The 17,740-nt window shown below is 44.7% G+C and overlaps 1 protein-coding gene and 1 long non-coding RNA gene across 2 annotated transcripts in view; one reads left to right on the forward strand and one right to left on the reverse strand.

The window, feature by feature from the left end:
- LOC309545009 overlaps positions 1-17,740 on the forward strand; it is a 338,928-nt gene that overhangs the window by 267,980 nt on the left and 53,208 nt on the right. The gene's annotated exons all lie outside the window — the stretch shown is intronic.
- Positions 1-17,740, reverse strand: part of LOC309545008 (uncharacterized protein) — a 95,274-nt gene that overhangs the window by 68,064 nt on the left and 9,470 nt on the right. Inside the window, exon 2 of the mRNA XM_082244081.1 lies at positions 3,716-3,832. Within this exon, the coding sequence (XP_082100207.1) occupies positions 3,716-3,832 (117 nt within the window). The remainder of the gene's footprint in view (positions 1-3,715; positions 3,833-17,740) is intronic.

Here is a 17,740-nt window from a genome sequence, read left to right on the forward strand (position 1 = left end):
TTTGCGCAAAAGTTATCGCGTTTACTAACTAAGGGAAAGATTTTTGTCATTTTTGTTGTTTTTTTTAACGCGTAATGGCGGCGATCTGCAATTTTCTTTGCGGGACTGCGACATTGCGGCGGACAGATCGGACCCTTGACTGACATTTTTGACACTTTTGGGGTTACCAGTGACATTACTACTATAAATATGCACCGTTACTGTAAAATGACACTGACAGTGAAGGTGTTAACTTTTTTTGAGAGGGAGGGGCTGTGTGTGTCCCTAGGGGCGTGATTCTAACTGTGATTGGCTGTGGCTTGAGGTGTAGGAACAGTGATCAACGGTCCTACATAGTAGAACCGTATAATCACTGTTCATACACAGGGAAGAATGACTCCTGCTCCAACGGACGATCGCAAGTGCCCGGCGGACATCGGGTCCACCGGGCACACGCACGGGGAGGTCCGTGACCGAGCGGGAGCGCGCCTCCGGCGGCGCGCGCTCGCTCCCCAGAGCCTCATAGGCTAGCGACGTACCCATACGTCACTTTGCCTGTGAGGGGCTGACCGCCACAGTATATGTACTTGCGGCGGTCGGCAAGTGGTTAAATACTCTAAGGCAGGGGTGAGGAACCTTTATGGCTGAGAGAGCCATGAACACCACATATTTTCAAATGTAATTCCGTGAGAGCCATACACTATATTTCAGGGGTCGGGAACCTTTACTTAATATTCATATTCCTGGGCCGCAGCTATACAGTGAGTAGATGGAGCCATGTGAAAGTGCCTGGAGTCCAGTCGGGAAGAGAGTAGAGCAGGCAGGTATGCAATGAGGGCGGAGTGGTGAAGCGCATGCAGGCCTGCGAGTGATGGAGGTGAGTATCCAACAGAGTTCAGGGAGGGGACAGAGTTTAAACATTTCTTAACCACTTAACGTCTAGCCACGTAGATCTACGTCGGCTGACTTTGCGTGGTTGTACCGGGATGATGCCTCTAGCTAGAGGCATCATCCCGGTACCGTTGTTTGAAGCCGACGGTCGGCTTTCCATCGGTAACGACCGATGCGGCTCCCGCCGCCTTCCGTGGCTTTGCTCGGGGCTCCCGTCCCACCGGGAGCCCCGAGCACCCAGCCGGCACGTCCGCTGGCTGGATGGAGTCCCGATGAATGCTGGAAACGGCATTGATCGGGTCTCCGATGACGTAACCCGGGGGCGGCGTCCATGACGTCACTTCCAGGTTACTGTGCTGCAAAAGGCGGCATATTTGAAAAAAACGGCTGTATGCAAAAATGCAGTTTTCGGCGTTTTGCATACAGGGAAGGGTAGTGGAGGGGTTTGGGGTCTTTTAGACCCTCAATCCCTCCATAAAGTGTACCCGTCACTACATATTGGTGTCACAAGGGATGTTTACATTGCTTGTGACAGCAATAAAAGTGATCAGATTTTTTTTTTTTTTTAAAAACATGTAATAAAGGTAAAAAAAAAGAAAAAATAAATAGGAAAAAAAAAATAAAAAAATTTAGCCGCCCCCGTCACCGTTAGCTCGCGCACAAAAAAAAAGGTATACGCAAGTCGAGCCGCGAATGAAATCGCTGTTCAAACCACACATGTGAGGTATCGCCGCAATCGCCAGAGCAATAATTTAAAAAAAAGAGCTACACTCTAACTCTAAACTGGTAACCGTTAAATAAATTTAAAGTGTCACAGATTGAGATCTCTATTGACCGTAGTTTGTCGCCATCCCATGGGGGGGCGCAATTTTAAACCGTAACATGTTGGGTATCTATTTACTCGGCGTGACATCATCTTTCACAATATACAAAAAAAATGGGCTAACTTTACTGTTTAGTATTTTTTAAATGCAGTGAAATGTGATTTTTCAAATTTTTTCCAAAAAAATGGCGTTTTAAAGACCGCTGCGCAAATACCGCGTGACAAAAAATTTTGCAATGACCGACATTTTATTCTCCAGAGTCTTTGCTAAAAAAATATATATAATGTTTGGGGGTTTTAAGTAGTTTTCTAGGAAAAAATACTGATTTAATCTTGTGAACAAAAAGTGTCAAAAATAGGCTCAGTGGTAAAGTGGTTAAAGTGGTTCAAATTTGGCATGCCTGGCCTGTTTCAGGATTCTATCTTGTCCCTATACTCCAACCCATCAGCCAAGGAGGGACCCTCTCCACCCTTTTTAAAATTTCAAATGGAACGAGGCAGGGGTGTCCCGTCTCCCTGATTATATTAGCCTTACTGATGGAACCCTTGGCCTCCAAAATCAGATCTGACCCATGTACTGTATATTAGGCATCTTCCATAATGGTATTGACCACAAAATTTGCTTGATTACTGACAATGTGGTTCTGATGATTTCTAACCCTCTTTACTCCTTGAAATGTATGCAAGAAACTCTATACTAATTTAGCTACATATCATACTATAAGCTTAATACCACAAAATCCCTAGTGTGTGTTACCCAATCATCTCTCACCCCAGTCATCTTCCCAACTGAAGTCCACTCTATCTTATACATGGGCTACAACATTCATCCCATACCTGGGTATACAGCGTTCCCCCAATCTGAACCAATAGATAGACCTAAACTACTATGCATTCCTGCAAAATTTACCCTCTTCCTATGTTCTTGTGTAAAATCTCAATAAAGACATATTGAATAAAAAAAAAAAAAAAATACAAATTAACCGGTTGCCGACCGCCGCACGACTATATACTGCGGCGGTCAGCCCCGGCCAGGCAGAGTGATGTACCGGTACGTCACTCATCTGTCACTGACTTGTGAGCCGCGGCTCGTTCACTGACAAGTCAGTGCGTGTGACCGGCGGACCCGATGTCCGCCGGTCACACTACGATCGCTCCGGTGAAGGGAGAAAGGCGGAGCGGCTTATGTAAACAAGCCGCCTGTCATTCTCCCTGTGTAAAAATGAAGATCAGACGGTTCTACTATGTAGGACTGTTGATCTTTGTTTTTACACCAATAGCCACGTCCCTTTACAGTTAGAATCACGCCCCTAGGACACACTTAACCCCTCCCTCTCCAATACAGTTAACCCCTTCTCTGCCAGTGTCATTTTTGCAGTAACAGTGCATATGTATAGCACTGATTACTGCAGTAATGTCACTGGTAACCCCAAAGATGTCAGTCAAGGGTCCGATCTGTCCGCCGCAATGTCGCAGTCCCGCAAAAAAAATTGCAGATCGCCGCCATTACGCGTTAAAAAAAAAAAAACAAAAATGACAAAAATCTTTCCCTTTGTTAGTAAACGCGATAACTTTTGCGCAAACCGATCAAAATACGCTTTTTGCGATTTTTTTTACCAAACATAGGTAGCATAAAACAAATTGGCCGAAAAAGTTAAAAAATTTTGATTTTTAAATTTTTTTGGGGGGGAATTTCATATAAAAAAAATGTGAAAAATATTGTTATTTTTGCAAAATTGACGCTTTTTTTTGTTTATAGCGCATGATCAAAAAATCGCACAGGTGATCAAATACCACCAAAAGAAAGCTCTGTTTGTGGGGAAAGAAAAGGACGTCAAATTCGTTTAGGTACAGCGTCGCACAACCGTGCAATTGTCCGTTAAAATCACGCAGTAAAAAATCGCAAAAAACCCCCTGGTCTTTTAGCAGCCAAATCCTCCGGAGCTTAAGTGGTTAAATAGTAAAATAAAGTATACGTTTTTAATCTTACAATATATTAACAATAATAATAATGAATATTACCTTTTAGTCCTTTGGCCTGTGGCGAGTTCTCTGCTTGTCCTCCCTGGATGTCCCTTTGGGGGGTGACATTCTCATACGTAACTTCCCAGTCATCATACAGTGACTCTGAGGTGATATCTACAAAGAAGAAGGGTCGGATCACACAAAGACACAACACTCAACGTCTCCCCATCTCTGTGGTGAGGTTGGGCTAGGTACAGTTTCTGGCCATCATGGACACTTCTACAGTCCCACACAGATCAGATATAATCAGATATAACACCCCAGCAAAGCTCCCTCCCTTAGTGGTTTGATGAGTTATTGTTGGTCCTTTTGGGGTCAGTGTTCATTACTTTGTAATGTAACTGAACTACGCTCTTTTTTGGGGTTCTGCTGCTACTACCAAAGATTTGTGAAGAATTTTGCCCAGATAGCAAAACCTCTAAATTAATTGTTACAGAAAGAAAGTGACAAAGAAGGTCTGTAGCCGAATGTCAAGGAACAAAATCCTAAGGGACCCAGAGGACCTAAAGAGTCTATTCAATCGAGCATGCCTTCTGGAAATTGAAAGAGAACCTTACTCAGGCCCCTGTCGTCTTTGGTTTTTCAGAAGCAACCAAGAGCTCTGATCTTTTTTACGATCTGAGGAATGGAACACCAGGGACTTTAAACGTCCAGGTCTAGCGGGCAGTAGGGACGACTAAACAGGTGTGCTAGGGGATAGATCCTGGAAGGTGCAGGAGCAGTGTGACCACACGCAAACAGGGGGTGTCACAGTCGCCAGATCTAAGGAGCCACCTGGTCTTCACCAGAGCCACTGGAGGTGTGGATGTTCTGCTGCAAGGCAGCCCCCAGGTTGCGGCTCCCTAACACAACTGTGCAGGCATAGTGCCAGCCAGAGGCATAACTAGAACCTTCAGGGCCCCGGTGCAAGAAACCAAAAAGGGCCCCCCGGACCCCTTCCCTCCAAGCCTGGGGCTCTTCCCACTTATCCCTGGGCCCTTTACTCTCATTGCGGGGCCCTTTATTACGGTCCCGCAGCGGGACCCTTTCACAAGTTCTGCAGTGGGCCCCCTTCCTGCCACCTTGGGGTCTCCCCAAGGTGGTGGAATGCCAGGGCCCGGTCGCAAGTGTGACCTTTGCAATCCTGGAAGTTCAGCCACTGGTGTCAGTAGTTTTTATTTTTTTGGTATTCTAATTGTATTATTTTTTATACTTTTATTTTATTTTTTTGCAATGTCACTGACTATGACTCTGTCCATTCAGAAAAGGAAGGAGCTGGTAAATTACATATTTACTGACCCCTTCCTGGTTCTCTATTGTGACACATCCCCTGCAGCAGCCGTCAGGAGAGGGGAGGGAGCACAGTGGGGGGGGGGGGGGGACCAGGAGAGCACACAGGGGCCCAGAGATAGCAGAACACAAGTGAATTGGATAGGAGGAGTGGCGGGGGCAGTGTACAGAGAAACCAATCTCCTCCATTTTCCTCCTGCAGCTACAGGAGGAAAAAGAAGAACAGTGATTTCTCTACATGCTTCCCCCGCCCCCCTCCTATCCAGGTGTACAGGGGAGCCGCACAGCCCCCATGGAGCATGGGGCCCGGTTGCAATTGCAACCCTTGCAACCCCTGTAGTTACGCCCCTGGTGCCAGCAGATGGCTCACAGGATGGATTCAGGGTACACGCAGGATACAAGGACCAAAGGAAAGACTACAGCAGGAAGCTAAGAAGAGACACTAGGGGGAGGATGCAGGGAACAAGCATGAAGCATAGAGTGGGGGAAGCTGGGCAATAGTGCTGAGAGAGATATGGACACAGCAAGCAGAAGTGAGGGACAAAGCCAAACAAGAAACAAAAGGGATGGACAGAAACCAAACGAAATACAAGAGTGAAGGGAAAACACTGAGAACAACGACAAGCTCGAACAAAAACACAGAATACAAGTGTACTGAAGGAAAAGCAAACACCAGAGGAACGGGAGGGTCCAGCTAACCCATAGGAGCAAACACCTAATACGTGGGTTCAGGGTGGATTGGCAGGAACCCGAGCAGCTCGGACAGGGGATAAAACCTGGCATCGGATCAATGTACATTGAACCGTGTCAATCAATATTGTTGAACCTGGAGCCCCCAACCCCCCCACAACCCAATGAGCAGCACTTCTGCATTGTACAGTGGCACCTATCTGGATAGTGCATGATGTGGATCATCTAAGGGTGAAAATGTCACATTTAGTTTTTAGTATATTCCACACCAGTGCTGCTCATAGAGCTCAGCGACTCCTTTAGACATTGGCTGGGTGGACCTGACATAGAAGTCACCTGTCCCGTATTTGTCCTGGATTTGCTGGGACAGTCCTCCATCTTGGTGCTCTGCTCCACTGATTCTGTGTCCCAGGCAGTGTGCTGGGATCACAACATCAACCTTACATAGGTTTAACAAAAGACACATCTTTATCTACATGAGCAGTAAGCCAAAAAAAAAAAAAACATGAATTCCTAGGATTGGGGTCATGAGTAAGTGGTCCTGACATATATAGAGGTGGGGTCCAGGCAGAACCAATTCAAAATGTGCTCAGGATGAGCAGTCACAGCTGATTTAGAGGTGGGGTCTTGGCAGGACCAACTTATAAGGTGCATGGTTTGGGCATGTAGGCAGTGCAAATGCAGACTGTGGGTGGGGTTCTGGGATGTTGAAACATAATGTAGGTAAGCAGGGCTTTTTTCTGGCGGAACATGCCAAAACGACATTCCGGCACCTCTGCCAGAGAAATGTGGGAGCAAAGCACTCTCTCTGGGTCTGTCTGTAGCAAAGCAGGGCGGTCGCAGAGTAAGCATAAGGCGATACAGCTCAGTTCTGGCTGCCCGGCTGCAGCCCAAGAGAGTAGAAGGCAGAGTGAAAACATCTGCAATCCGCCTCTTCTTGCAGACTGGATACTCACTTTTGGACCAGTCTGATCAGCGGTATAGAAGAGCTGCAGTTTGATTGTGTGAGTAGCCTGGTGACTACGCTCAGTGTTCATTGTGGAGACTGCCCGGAGACAAGTTTTTAGACATTTTCTGATAAATTAAATTGACAATGCTGCTGAATGGGGCTGTTTGGCCTCTTAATGCTGCTTGGATGTTGACCTGTGCTGTGACCGTCTATTTGCTGGATTGGACCATTTCTTAGCTGGATGGGAATGTCTTTGTGGGATTAGGCTGTCTTTTTGCTTAATATATGGGATTTATCTTTGCTGAATATTTGGAGATATCTCTTTGCTGAATTGGGCTTTCTGCTTGAAAAGAACCATCTCTTTGCTGGATGGGACCATCTCTTTGTTGGATGAGAATGTCTCTTTGCTGGATGAGAACGTCTCTTTCTGGATTGGGCTGTCTTTCTGGATTGGGATGTCTCTTTGCTGGATGAGAACGTCTCTTTCTGGATTGGGCTGTCTCTTTCTGGGTTGGGATGTCTCTTTGCTGAATGAGAATGTCTCTTTCTGGATTGGGCTGTCTCTTTCTGGATTGGGATGTCTCTTTGCTGTATATTTGCGTATGTCTCTTTGCTGGATTGGGCTGTGTTTTTGCCAAATATTTTGGGATGTCTCTTTGCTGAATATCGGGATGTCTCTTTGCTGGATTGGACTGTCTCTTTGCTATATGAGTATGTCTCTTTGCTGGATTGGGCTGCCTCTTTGCCAAGAATTTGGGGATGTCTTTTTGCTGGAATTGGCTGTCTCTTTGCTAAATACATGGGATGTCTATTTGATGGATTGAGCTGTCTTTTTGCTGAATATTTAGGGATGTCTCTTTGCTGAAAATTTTGGATGTCTCTTTGCCCAATATATGGGTCTGTCATGTTGCTGGATTGGGCTGTATCTTTGTAGAATATTTGGATATGTCTTTTGCTGACTATATGGGACTGTCTAAATGCTGTCTCTTTGCTGAGTATTTGGAAATGTCTATTTGCTGGATTGGGCTTTCTCTTTGCTGAATATTTGAGGATGTCTCTTTGCTGAATATTTGGGGATGTCTCTTTGCCTAATATATGGGTCTGTCTTATTGCTGGATTGGTCTGTATCTTTGCTGGATTTTTGGGGATGACTCTTTCCTGGATTGGGCTGTCTTTTTTCTGGATTGGGCTCTCTCTTTGCTGAATATTTGGGGATGTCGCTTTGCTGAATATTTGGGGATGTCTCTTTGCTGGACTGGGCCCTCTTTTTGCTGAATTGTTGAGGATGTCTCTTTCCTGGATTGGGCTGTCTCTTCGTAGATATTTGGGGATGTCTCTTGGATGGATTGGGCTGTATCTTTGCTGGATACTTGGGGGGGGGTCTCTTTGCTGGATATTGGGGGATGTCTCTATGCTAAATATTTTAAAGGGGTGGTTCTAGGTGTCCATCTTGGGGGCGGTCCTAGGGGCAGGTAGGGGGCAGGTTGGGGGCGGTCCTAGGGGCGGAGATGGGTGAGGTACTGCACCTTTTCTCTGTTGGTAAGTATGATATGTGTGGACCTGGGTGGTTGCACTACGCTGACCAGAGACAGTCAAGACCTGCATACTATATAAACATAGATGTGAGATTCAAAAGGCAAAATAGATTTATGTTACCAATCAAGAAACACTAAGTGGTAGAATTATGATTATTTGCATAGCTGTTCCTCTGTTGAAACTGTCTGTTTTGAATGGGGCTAAATCAAATGTTCTCAGGCTGATTAATTGTGTCATTAGGAGAATACCGCATTATGGCCACTAGATGGAGCTATGGAGCATAATTATTCCCTATGATAGTTGGCGCCATATGGCAAGCATAATGCAGTATCTTCCCTACTAACACATTTGATCTGCAGAGAATGTAGCCTGAGAACATTCCCTTTTTTTTCCCCCCCCATTGACACAAAACGAACATAAAATTTCAAACTGCTATGCAAATTTTTCGAAAATACACCCCCATAATAATTGGATATAACTGACGAGAGGAGGTCCATGCTGTAGATAAATTCTGTGTGACTGTTGAATAAAGAGAGATTCCAGTACAAGCTAAGTTGTCGGCTAGCTTTGTATGGGGGACAGCTAAGAAAGTCTGGTATATATGTTCATCACTACAAGGAAGCTGTATACTGATGGAAGTCCACATGAACAGTGTGGGTCGACAGTTCCGTTACAGAGCTCCTCCCCCTTCACTCTACTGGCCCACTCCCATCAGCTGACTTTTTCCTCCAGACAGTTTCAGCCTCCTGACATGGCATTTGTCTCTCTGTAGCTGAGAACTCAGATGAGAGGCCCGCTGTGATGGTAGGACAGTCAAAACTAGAAGCAGCACCCCCCCTAAAGTTGCAGAATGCCGGCCGCCCAGATATGGTGGCACCAGACTGATTTGTCTCCTGGCCCAGTCCGCCCCATAAGACTGGTGTTTCACTAAAAGTGTAGCGCAACATGCTGCCCTAGGCCTGGGCCTTGTCGGCCTAGGCCAAGATACAGCATTGGTCTTCACTCTTAATCCTTAAAAGTTGCATAAAAGTCATACCTGAATGTTATACAATGCAACAGTTGTGCAACAGTTGTCCATTATCACTGGTCAAAGCCAAAGTCGTATCCAAGTTGCACCCATCCAAAGTTGCATCAAAGTTGCTTCAAAGTTTCACTCCAATGTCGGCACAACTTTGGAGTCCTACAAGTGGGAATGGAGCCTTAATGTTTATGTAAAACATTTTGAAATTACCTCGACAGCAGATGATTAAACTTCAGCGTTAGGACTTCCTCATTCTGTCCTTATGTAGAATCTGGCTCGAGAGCAATACACAAGTGGACATGGTTGCACATGATATATGGGACTTTTTACATAACTAGACAGAAATGTGTTTATAACAGAACCTTTCACTTCCTTTCTAGTGTTGGAGGAAAAAGTACATACAGCTGCAGTGTGAAAGTCTGAAACAGGAAACTATTCTTATTAGAGGAAATTACAGATCTGATCATTGCTTTACTTGTTTCTAAAAGCCTTGGAAATAGGAGATGATTAGATATTACTGGGATGAGCCAGTTGGGTCAAACTGGTGGTCTGCCATGATCAGTCCCCAATCGATCTGCTCAGACAGTAAATTGGTAAAAGGTTCCTACGGACTCCATACTAGGGGGCATACCCTGGCTTATCGTGTGTGTAGTAGGGATTGGCTAGTGATTCAGGCCGAGCATGAGTTTGGCCCAAACATCATCCATTTGCGTGTTAAGCCGAACACAAAGGGCATAAAGTTGAATAGGGGCCATCTTGCTCTCACTCGACTTCCTGCCCATTACTTTACAGGATCGGATCATTTCCACCGCTACCGAAGGCTTCGGTAAGTAGGGGAGACAACTGGGAAGCGACGGGGACACCTCTCCCGCTGCCCATAAAACTGATCAGATGGTGAATGTGCCGCCTGGACCACTTTTATGTGAAAGAGGATCGCCCACTGTTTAAAAAAATACCGGGGTTATGGCAGCTATCTGCTGTCATAACTACGGTTTAAAACGTCAAAGTAATGATGTATATATACAGTAGGTGGTCCAGAAGTGGTTTTAAAAACAATATTTTTTAGAAATAGTTTATGCATTGATAGATGTCCCCCAGGGCAGTATCCGGGCCCCATACCCTTTTTAGGGTTTGCGTCTCGGGTCTGAACTTTTTCAGTGTTCGGAAGTTCTGGTGCAAACGGAACCGGGGGTGTTCAGGCCCATCACTAGTGTTTAGTTAGCTTCTGCTGTAAACACAGAAGCAGAAATAGTTTAGTACAGTCTGTTTGGGGTTTTCCAGGCTGGTTAGTTTAAATACCTCCCCCTGTATCAGGAAGAAGCTTCCTTAGCTTAGGGCAGGAGGATTTGAATTATTAGCAGGGTCTAGCCAATCCCTAGGGAGGTGTGCCAGGTGGTGGTTTGGTTACTTATGAATAGGCTGGAACCTTGAAGAGTCTGTTTTCTTTTTCCCCTGTGGAATAGATCCAGGAGCTCAAGAGAAGGAGGGCCTAGCCAATTCCTAGGGAGGTGTAACTAGATGGCGTCTGGGTTACTGATAACTAGGGTGAAACCCTGATGAGTCTACTCTCTTCTTCTCCTGTGGGGATAGATCCAAAAGCTCAAGGAAAGGGGGCCTAGCCAATCCCTGGGACGGTGTGCAAAGGCTGAGTTACTGTTAAATAGGGTGGAACTCTGGAGAGTCTGTTTTCTTCTACCTCCGTGAAGATGGATTCAGAAGCTCAAGGGAGCCTAGCCAGTCCCTTAAGAGGTGTGCCCAGATGGTGGCTGGGTTACTGATCAATAGGGTGGGACCCTGGGGAATCTGTTCTCTTCTTCCCCTGTAGGGATGGATTCAGGACCTCAAGGGAAGGAAGGGCTAGCCAATAGAGATGTCCCGAACTATTCGCCGGTGAACAGTTCCCGGCGAACATCGCTTGTTCGCGTTCACCGCAGCGGGCGAACATATGCGATGATCGGTCTGCCCCCTATTCATCATCATTGAGAAAACTTTGACCCTGTACCTCACAGTCAGCAGACACAAGACACATTCCAGCCAATCAGCATACCCTCCCTCCCAGACCCTCCCACCTCCTATAAAAAAAACAAGGACAGCATCCATCTTAGATTCATTCTGAAGCTGCAGAGTTAGTTAGAGCAGCGAGAGTGCTGCTGCTGCTTCTGCTGAATTAATAGGGAAATCATTAGCTAGGCCAGTGTTCTGTGTCCACTCCTGCTGTAAGGACAGCATCCTGACAGCACCCCAAAAAACCCTTTTTAGGGCTGGTATATCAGTCTGCTTTTATTTATTTATATATATATATATATATATATATATATATATATATATATATATATATACATACAGACTGTACTGTGTGCACACCACTCATATCGGGTGGCACAGTACCTTGCAGATAAAAAAGTCATTTTGAGCCGGTTCACATTTGTGCGGATGCGCTGATCGCATGTAATTAGGAGCGCACTGCTCCTTCATTAAATGCGATCTCCTGTGCGGATGCGAGTTCAGCCATACACTTTGTATGGCTGAATTTGCAGCGCATCCGCAGCAAACTCGCACAGGAGGCATTTTTTGAGCCGCCTCAGAATCGGATTCTGTGCGAACTGTCAGATCGCACTGCGATATGCGATCAAACTGGGGGTGTCGTTAACATTTAATTGACACCCCCTGCGTAGACTCCTCTGCACTATAAGAAAAAAGGGGGGAAGAGATCTGCCACAAAAAAGTTTAAATGTATGTCTGGTTGCCTCCATCCCTAAATTTGTATTGTAAAAGAAGAAGAAATGCAGGACTTTAAATGAGTTTGCAACCAGGCATATGTGTTTCCAAATGAGTATCATGTAGAAAACCCCCACACAAGGAGGGGGACCCATAAAGAGCTGACATAATTGTACAAATTTATTAAACCATATTTATTAATCACATATACAATTATTGCAAATAAGGATAAATACACTTATTTCATATACAATAAAATCTGTAAAAATAGTAGGTTACATATGACATCAATTTCTCTATAAGTACATGGTCTGGAAACATAAAAACACTTGAATATAGCTGAGTAAATATAGGCTCTACGCGTTTCGTGGACCTCCGTCCACTCATCAGGAGCTTAGAGAAAAACAGGATATCTAAAAATAAATAAAGAATCTCAATTATACCAAAGTAATGTTGAAGGAAAAAAAAAGGGGAGAGGGGGAAAAAAGGGGAATAAATTGATAATTAATGGAATGGGCACTACCTGAGATAGTGTCACGTATCCAGAAATATTCCAATTAGGGAAAAAGGAAAAGAAGGCTGATCCGAGAAATCCCTGACCCGGGGCTGAGGCATAGACATCATCCAGCACTATAAATTTATCAGGAAATCTTCCAGAGGAGTCTTTGCAGCACAAATCAGAGATCTGGAGGAAACCTGATTTTACTATATGCTGTTGTTGCCTAGTCCATGAGAGTGGTTAGGCATAGGCGTCTGGTGAGTCTGAATTTCAGATACTTCTCCCAGCACTGTGTGGTGGTGGCAAGCAAGGGTGGTCCCCATAAGTCGCACCTGTGATTCTTCATGTTTGCACTTTCATTGCTCTATGCACTTTATACCTATGGACTTTATGGACTCCTATTGATGTGATTTCATGCTTTTATGTATTTATGATTTTATGCTTATATTTATCACATCTGATTCATATATTTTGGTATATGTTATCATCCTATTTATTTGGTAAGAGGTTATCACCATCCCTGCGCTACTGAAATTCAAATGAAAAAGCAAGTTCCTGTTTTTTTATGGATGAATTTTATTTTTTATTATATTTACTCATTTAAGTAGCAGCAATTTGTGTTATTTGTGTTATTCTGTCAGGTTTGTGTTACCTGTATTTCCTAGCGCAGTGGTTTACAACATCGTCTATTAATTTAGTACAAGTAATGATATTTATATATTTAATTTTTCCTCTGTAAAATAATTGCAGTTGCCTGCCAGTGAGTGTCAGGCCCACAGACTGTACTGTGCCCACTGCCCACCACTCATATAGGGTGGCACAGCACATTGCAGATAAAAAAGTAATTTCATTTTTTCTCTGTAATATAATTGCAGTTGCCTGCCAGTGAGTGTCAGGCCCACAGACTGTACTGTGTCCACTGCAAATGGACTGTTTGCGGTTGTTTGCGGTGCGTTAAATGGGGAGTTTGGTCTGTCACTGTGAAGCGGGCATAACCCTTACACTACCTGATCGATACAACATCATACCTGATCATATTCACACACTGGATGTTTTAAAGCACGTTATTCCAAACAATTTAGGAATGTTAGGTGATTTATGCCCTTTATGGATTAAAACCTGACTCTGCGTCAACTACTTAATTTTCCATGGGAGTTTTGCCATGGATCCCCTCCGGCATGCCACAGTCCTGGTGTTAGTCCCCTTGAAACAACTTTTCTATCACTATTGTGGCCAGAAAGAGTCCCTGTGGGTTTTAAAATTCGCCTGCCTATTGAAGTCTATGGCGGTTCGCCCGGTTCGCCCGTTCGCGAACATTTGCGGAAGTTCGTGTTCGCCGTTCGCGAACGGAAAATTTTATGTTTTTGACATCTCTACTAGCCAATTCCTGAGGAGGTGTGCCCAGATGGTGGTTGGATTACTAATAAATAGCGTGGAACCCTGGAGAGATTGTTCTCTTCTTCCCCTGTGGAGATGGATCCAGGATCTCAAGTGAAAGAGGGCCTAGCCAATCCCTTTGTTACTGGTTCATGAGAATAGACCACTGGCCAGAACTTGACCAGTATGCAATTGATGTGCTGCAATGCCCTGCATCCAGCATGCTTTCCGAATGGGCATTCAGCGCTGCCGGAGGTTATGTTACAGATAGGAGAGCGTGTCTATCTATAGACTCTGTGGACCAGCTGACATTTATCAAAATGAATCAGTCCTGGATTAGCAGCAGCAATCAAGCCCCTGATGCCAATGTCACTGATTAAGTGCTTCCTGGATCTGGAATCTCTGAAAGACTGTCTAGGTTGCCTACCTTTGTGAGTGTTGCTTTCATCTGGAGGATTGATGGGCACAATTAACACCCAAGGACCATTTTTTGCACCTGTTTGACAGGTGCATAACATTTACATTTTTGACAGCAAGGCCAATTCTTGCTTTCATCAAGAGTCCATCTAAAGTGTTGCTGTGTAAAGGTACCACCGACACCCAAAGCCTAAGTTTTCATACAGACTGGCTCCCCAAGCCATTGTTTAAAAAATAAGGAAAGCTTGAATAGAAAATGTCATTTTTTTGACTTTATAAATGTCATTATTGCTGCAGCAGGTTCTATACACAGTACAGATGTACCACATTACAGGCAGACTAGGGGACACCTCCAGGTACTATATTTAAAGGAATTTATCTTTTTTATTGCTATTTCTCATTTTTATGCTTTCACGTTAAGCATCATTAAATCACTGCTCATTTAAAAATGATGTTTTATTCAAAACTTTTTTTTAATTGATATCATGTCCCCCAGGGCAGTACCCGAACCCCCATTTGATTTTTTCAGTTCGGGTCCCATAGACTTCAGTGGGGTTTGTTATTCTTTCCAAACATTTGCGATGTTCAAAAGTTCAGCAGCGAACCGAACCGGTCATTCGGCCCAACTCTACTGTTAAGGAAGCAGCAGGTGCAGGCACCCTTCGCATCCTTAGCAACTAGTGATGTCACCCAGCTCCATTAATTTATGGGCTGGGAATCCTCAGCCATGTAAACAGTAAAGCAGGGATAGCATGACATCACTAATGAAATATGGCCATGTGGTCATGTTAGACATCACCCAGAAGACTCCTATTTTTTTGTTTACATTTAGTGACAGGGATGTTCTTTCCAGCAAGTATAGTTATGGGATCGGAGGGTGTTAGCAGGTTTCGGCTACTAGGCAGACATTGTTTATTGTAATTGATATGAATCTGCAATGCTGGAGAGGTACTATGTACCCCTTTCTCATTCACATAGGGGGGGGGGGTGATATCTAGATGCCACCCTACAGTTAAAGGGAGCTTCAAGTTTTGAATAATCTGCTGTCTGACGACCCCCACAACCACCGAGCCAGGGTTGAGGGTAAGAGGCTCTTTTCATCAAGCTGGGGACAAGGTACTTGGCTAGATAAAGTGCCCTTCCCATTTCAAATGGTATGTGGCCTGCTTGTCCCCCCTTTTTTGTTTTTCCAGGTTACATGCTCAGATAAGGGTCTAACATGCATTTTGAAGGACCTCAGGCTTTATGTCTTGCTTTTTTAGTGGGGTTCCCCAATGACATCCATATCAGAGACTCATCAAGGATAAGGGTCTGGTATGTATTTTTAGGGGTAAGCCCACATCATTTTTTTTTTTTTTGCATGGGGTACCCAAATAACATCTACAGTATATTCCACCATCATTTAGAATAAGCGTCTGGTATAGATGAAGGGGATCCCCGGTCTTTTGTTTATAAACAGAAGTAAGCAACTGGGAACTGTCATTCACTGGCAATATAAACAGAATTTTCTTTCTTTGTAATGTCAGTGTTCCTGTAGAAAATTGTGTACATCGTACAGATGTATCACTTCACAGGCGGGGTCAGGACTTCCCCCAGGTATGTTATTTACAGGAAACTTGCATTTTATTGTACCACTGTAAGCATTGCTAAAATCACTGCTCCTCACCAAACTGCATTTATAAATTCATTTTCCTTGCTTTGGTACATGTTTATCCCCCGAGGCAATACCCCCCCCCCCCCCCGGTCTGTACACCTGCTGTACCCATTATGAGGAGTTCCCACCATCCCTGTGCTGAGTCCCTGGGTCTGTACACCTGCTGTGCCCATTATGAGGAGTTCCCATCATCCCTGTGCTGCGTTCCTGGGTCTGTACACCTGCTGTGACTTTAATGAGGGGTTCCCACCATCCCTGTGCTGACTTCCCAGGTCTGTAAACCTGCTATGTCCATTATGAGGGGTTCCCATCATCCCTGTGCTGCGTTCCTGGGTCTGTACACCTGCTGTGACTTTAATGAGGGGTTCCCACCATCCCTGTGCTGACTTCCCAGGTCTGTACACCTGCTATGTCCATTATGAGGGGTTCCCACCATCCCTGTGCTGAGTTCCTGGGTCTGTACACCTGCTATGTCCATTAAGAGGGGTTAATTTTGTTTATTGAAAAATCTTACAAACAACAACTTATATACAATAAAACCATAATAAATAAATTAATAAATAACATATTTACAAAATAATTAAATATAACTATACAAAACCAAAAACCAAACAAGAACATAATAAATAAACCAAATTGCGCACAGCATAAACCCTACGAGAGAGCCAGACTAAGGAACATCACCGTCACCATGCATGTAGCCTTTTATCAAAAATATATTTTATCTGAAAATCTAGGGGAGTGAAGCAAGGACAGAAAGAAAAGCCGCACACCCCGAGATCAACAGGCAGCAGCTACAGAGTCCTGATATTCCTCCACGCCTTTATCCAGGCCTCCTGCTGCCACCTGTCTTTCTCAAGACCCTGAATCTTCCCAACCTCACCCAGAATGTCCTGCACCACCACCTCAACAGGGAGGATTTTACTCCGTAAGGATACCTGGCACCGTGCACTCCACGTGAAATAATGGACTACTACACTAACTAAAAAAAGTGTTTCCAAATCATAATCCCGGCGAGTCTGGAATGCCCCATACACCCACTCTGCATAACTCATATGGGGGAGGAAGGGTACACTCAGAGCCCTCCCTACCCTCTTGTACACCTCTATATTAAAAGGGCACTGAAGCAAAAAATGATCCATGGACTCCACCGCACCTCCACACTCTACTCTCGGGCAGCCACGATCACTCACAGAGAGAAACTTCAGGTTGCCCTTCACATATAGTTTTCCATGGAAAGCGAGCCAAGCCTGATCCCTAAACTTCATTGGGATTCTCTCCAAATTAATCAAACGCAAACCCTCCCCCAAAACTAGGCTTGGGCAATCCCTTAAGGCCAGTGGTTCGCAAAAAACAGAGCTCATGATCCGCTTCTCAAGAAGTTTCCTTGGAAGAGATCTGATCTCCCCTGCCGTTACTTGCCACTGCCGAAGTATTTTCAAACACGGGGCAACATAAGTCGGGAGCTTATCATGCTTGACCCTCAGGCTTTTCACTGGCCCACCATTTTCCCAGTTTCGCAGAAAGGGCCTAAACCAGGACTGGAAAATACCAACCCACCCAGGCGGTCTCTCTGCCAACATGTTACCAAGGTTGTACTTTACAAACATCAGAGAGAAAAAGACTACAGGGTTGATCATTCCTAGACCACCCTCCCGCCTAGGAAGATAAGTCACACTCCTTTTGACAAGGTTTATTCTGTTTCCCCATAACAGCTGGAAGAAACAACTATAGATCCTGGTATAGAGAGACACTGGCAAAATGCAGACAAAACTGACATACAGAAAAATTGGAATCAGGTAACCTTTGATCAGATCAACCTTTTCCCTTAAGGAAAACCGCCAACTTTTCCAGCTCGCCACCTTGGCATTGGCATTCTCCAGCCTGCTCAC

The sequence above is a fragment of the Pelophylax lessonae genome (assembly GCF_965119305.1).
Source record: "Pelophylax lessonae genome assembly, chromosome: 1".
Classification (NCBI taxonomy): domain Eukaryota; kingdom Metazoa; phylum Chordata; class Amphibia; order Anura; family Ranidae; genus Pelophylax; species Pelophylax lessonae.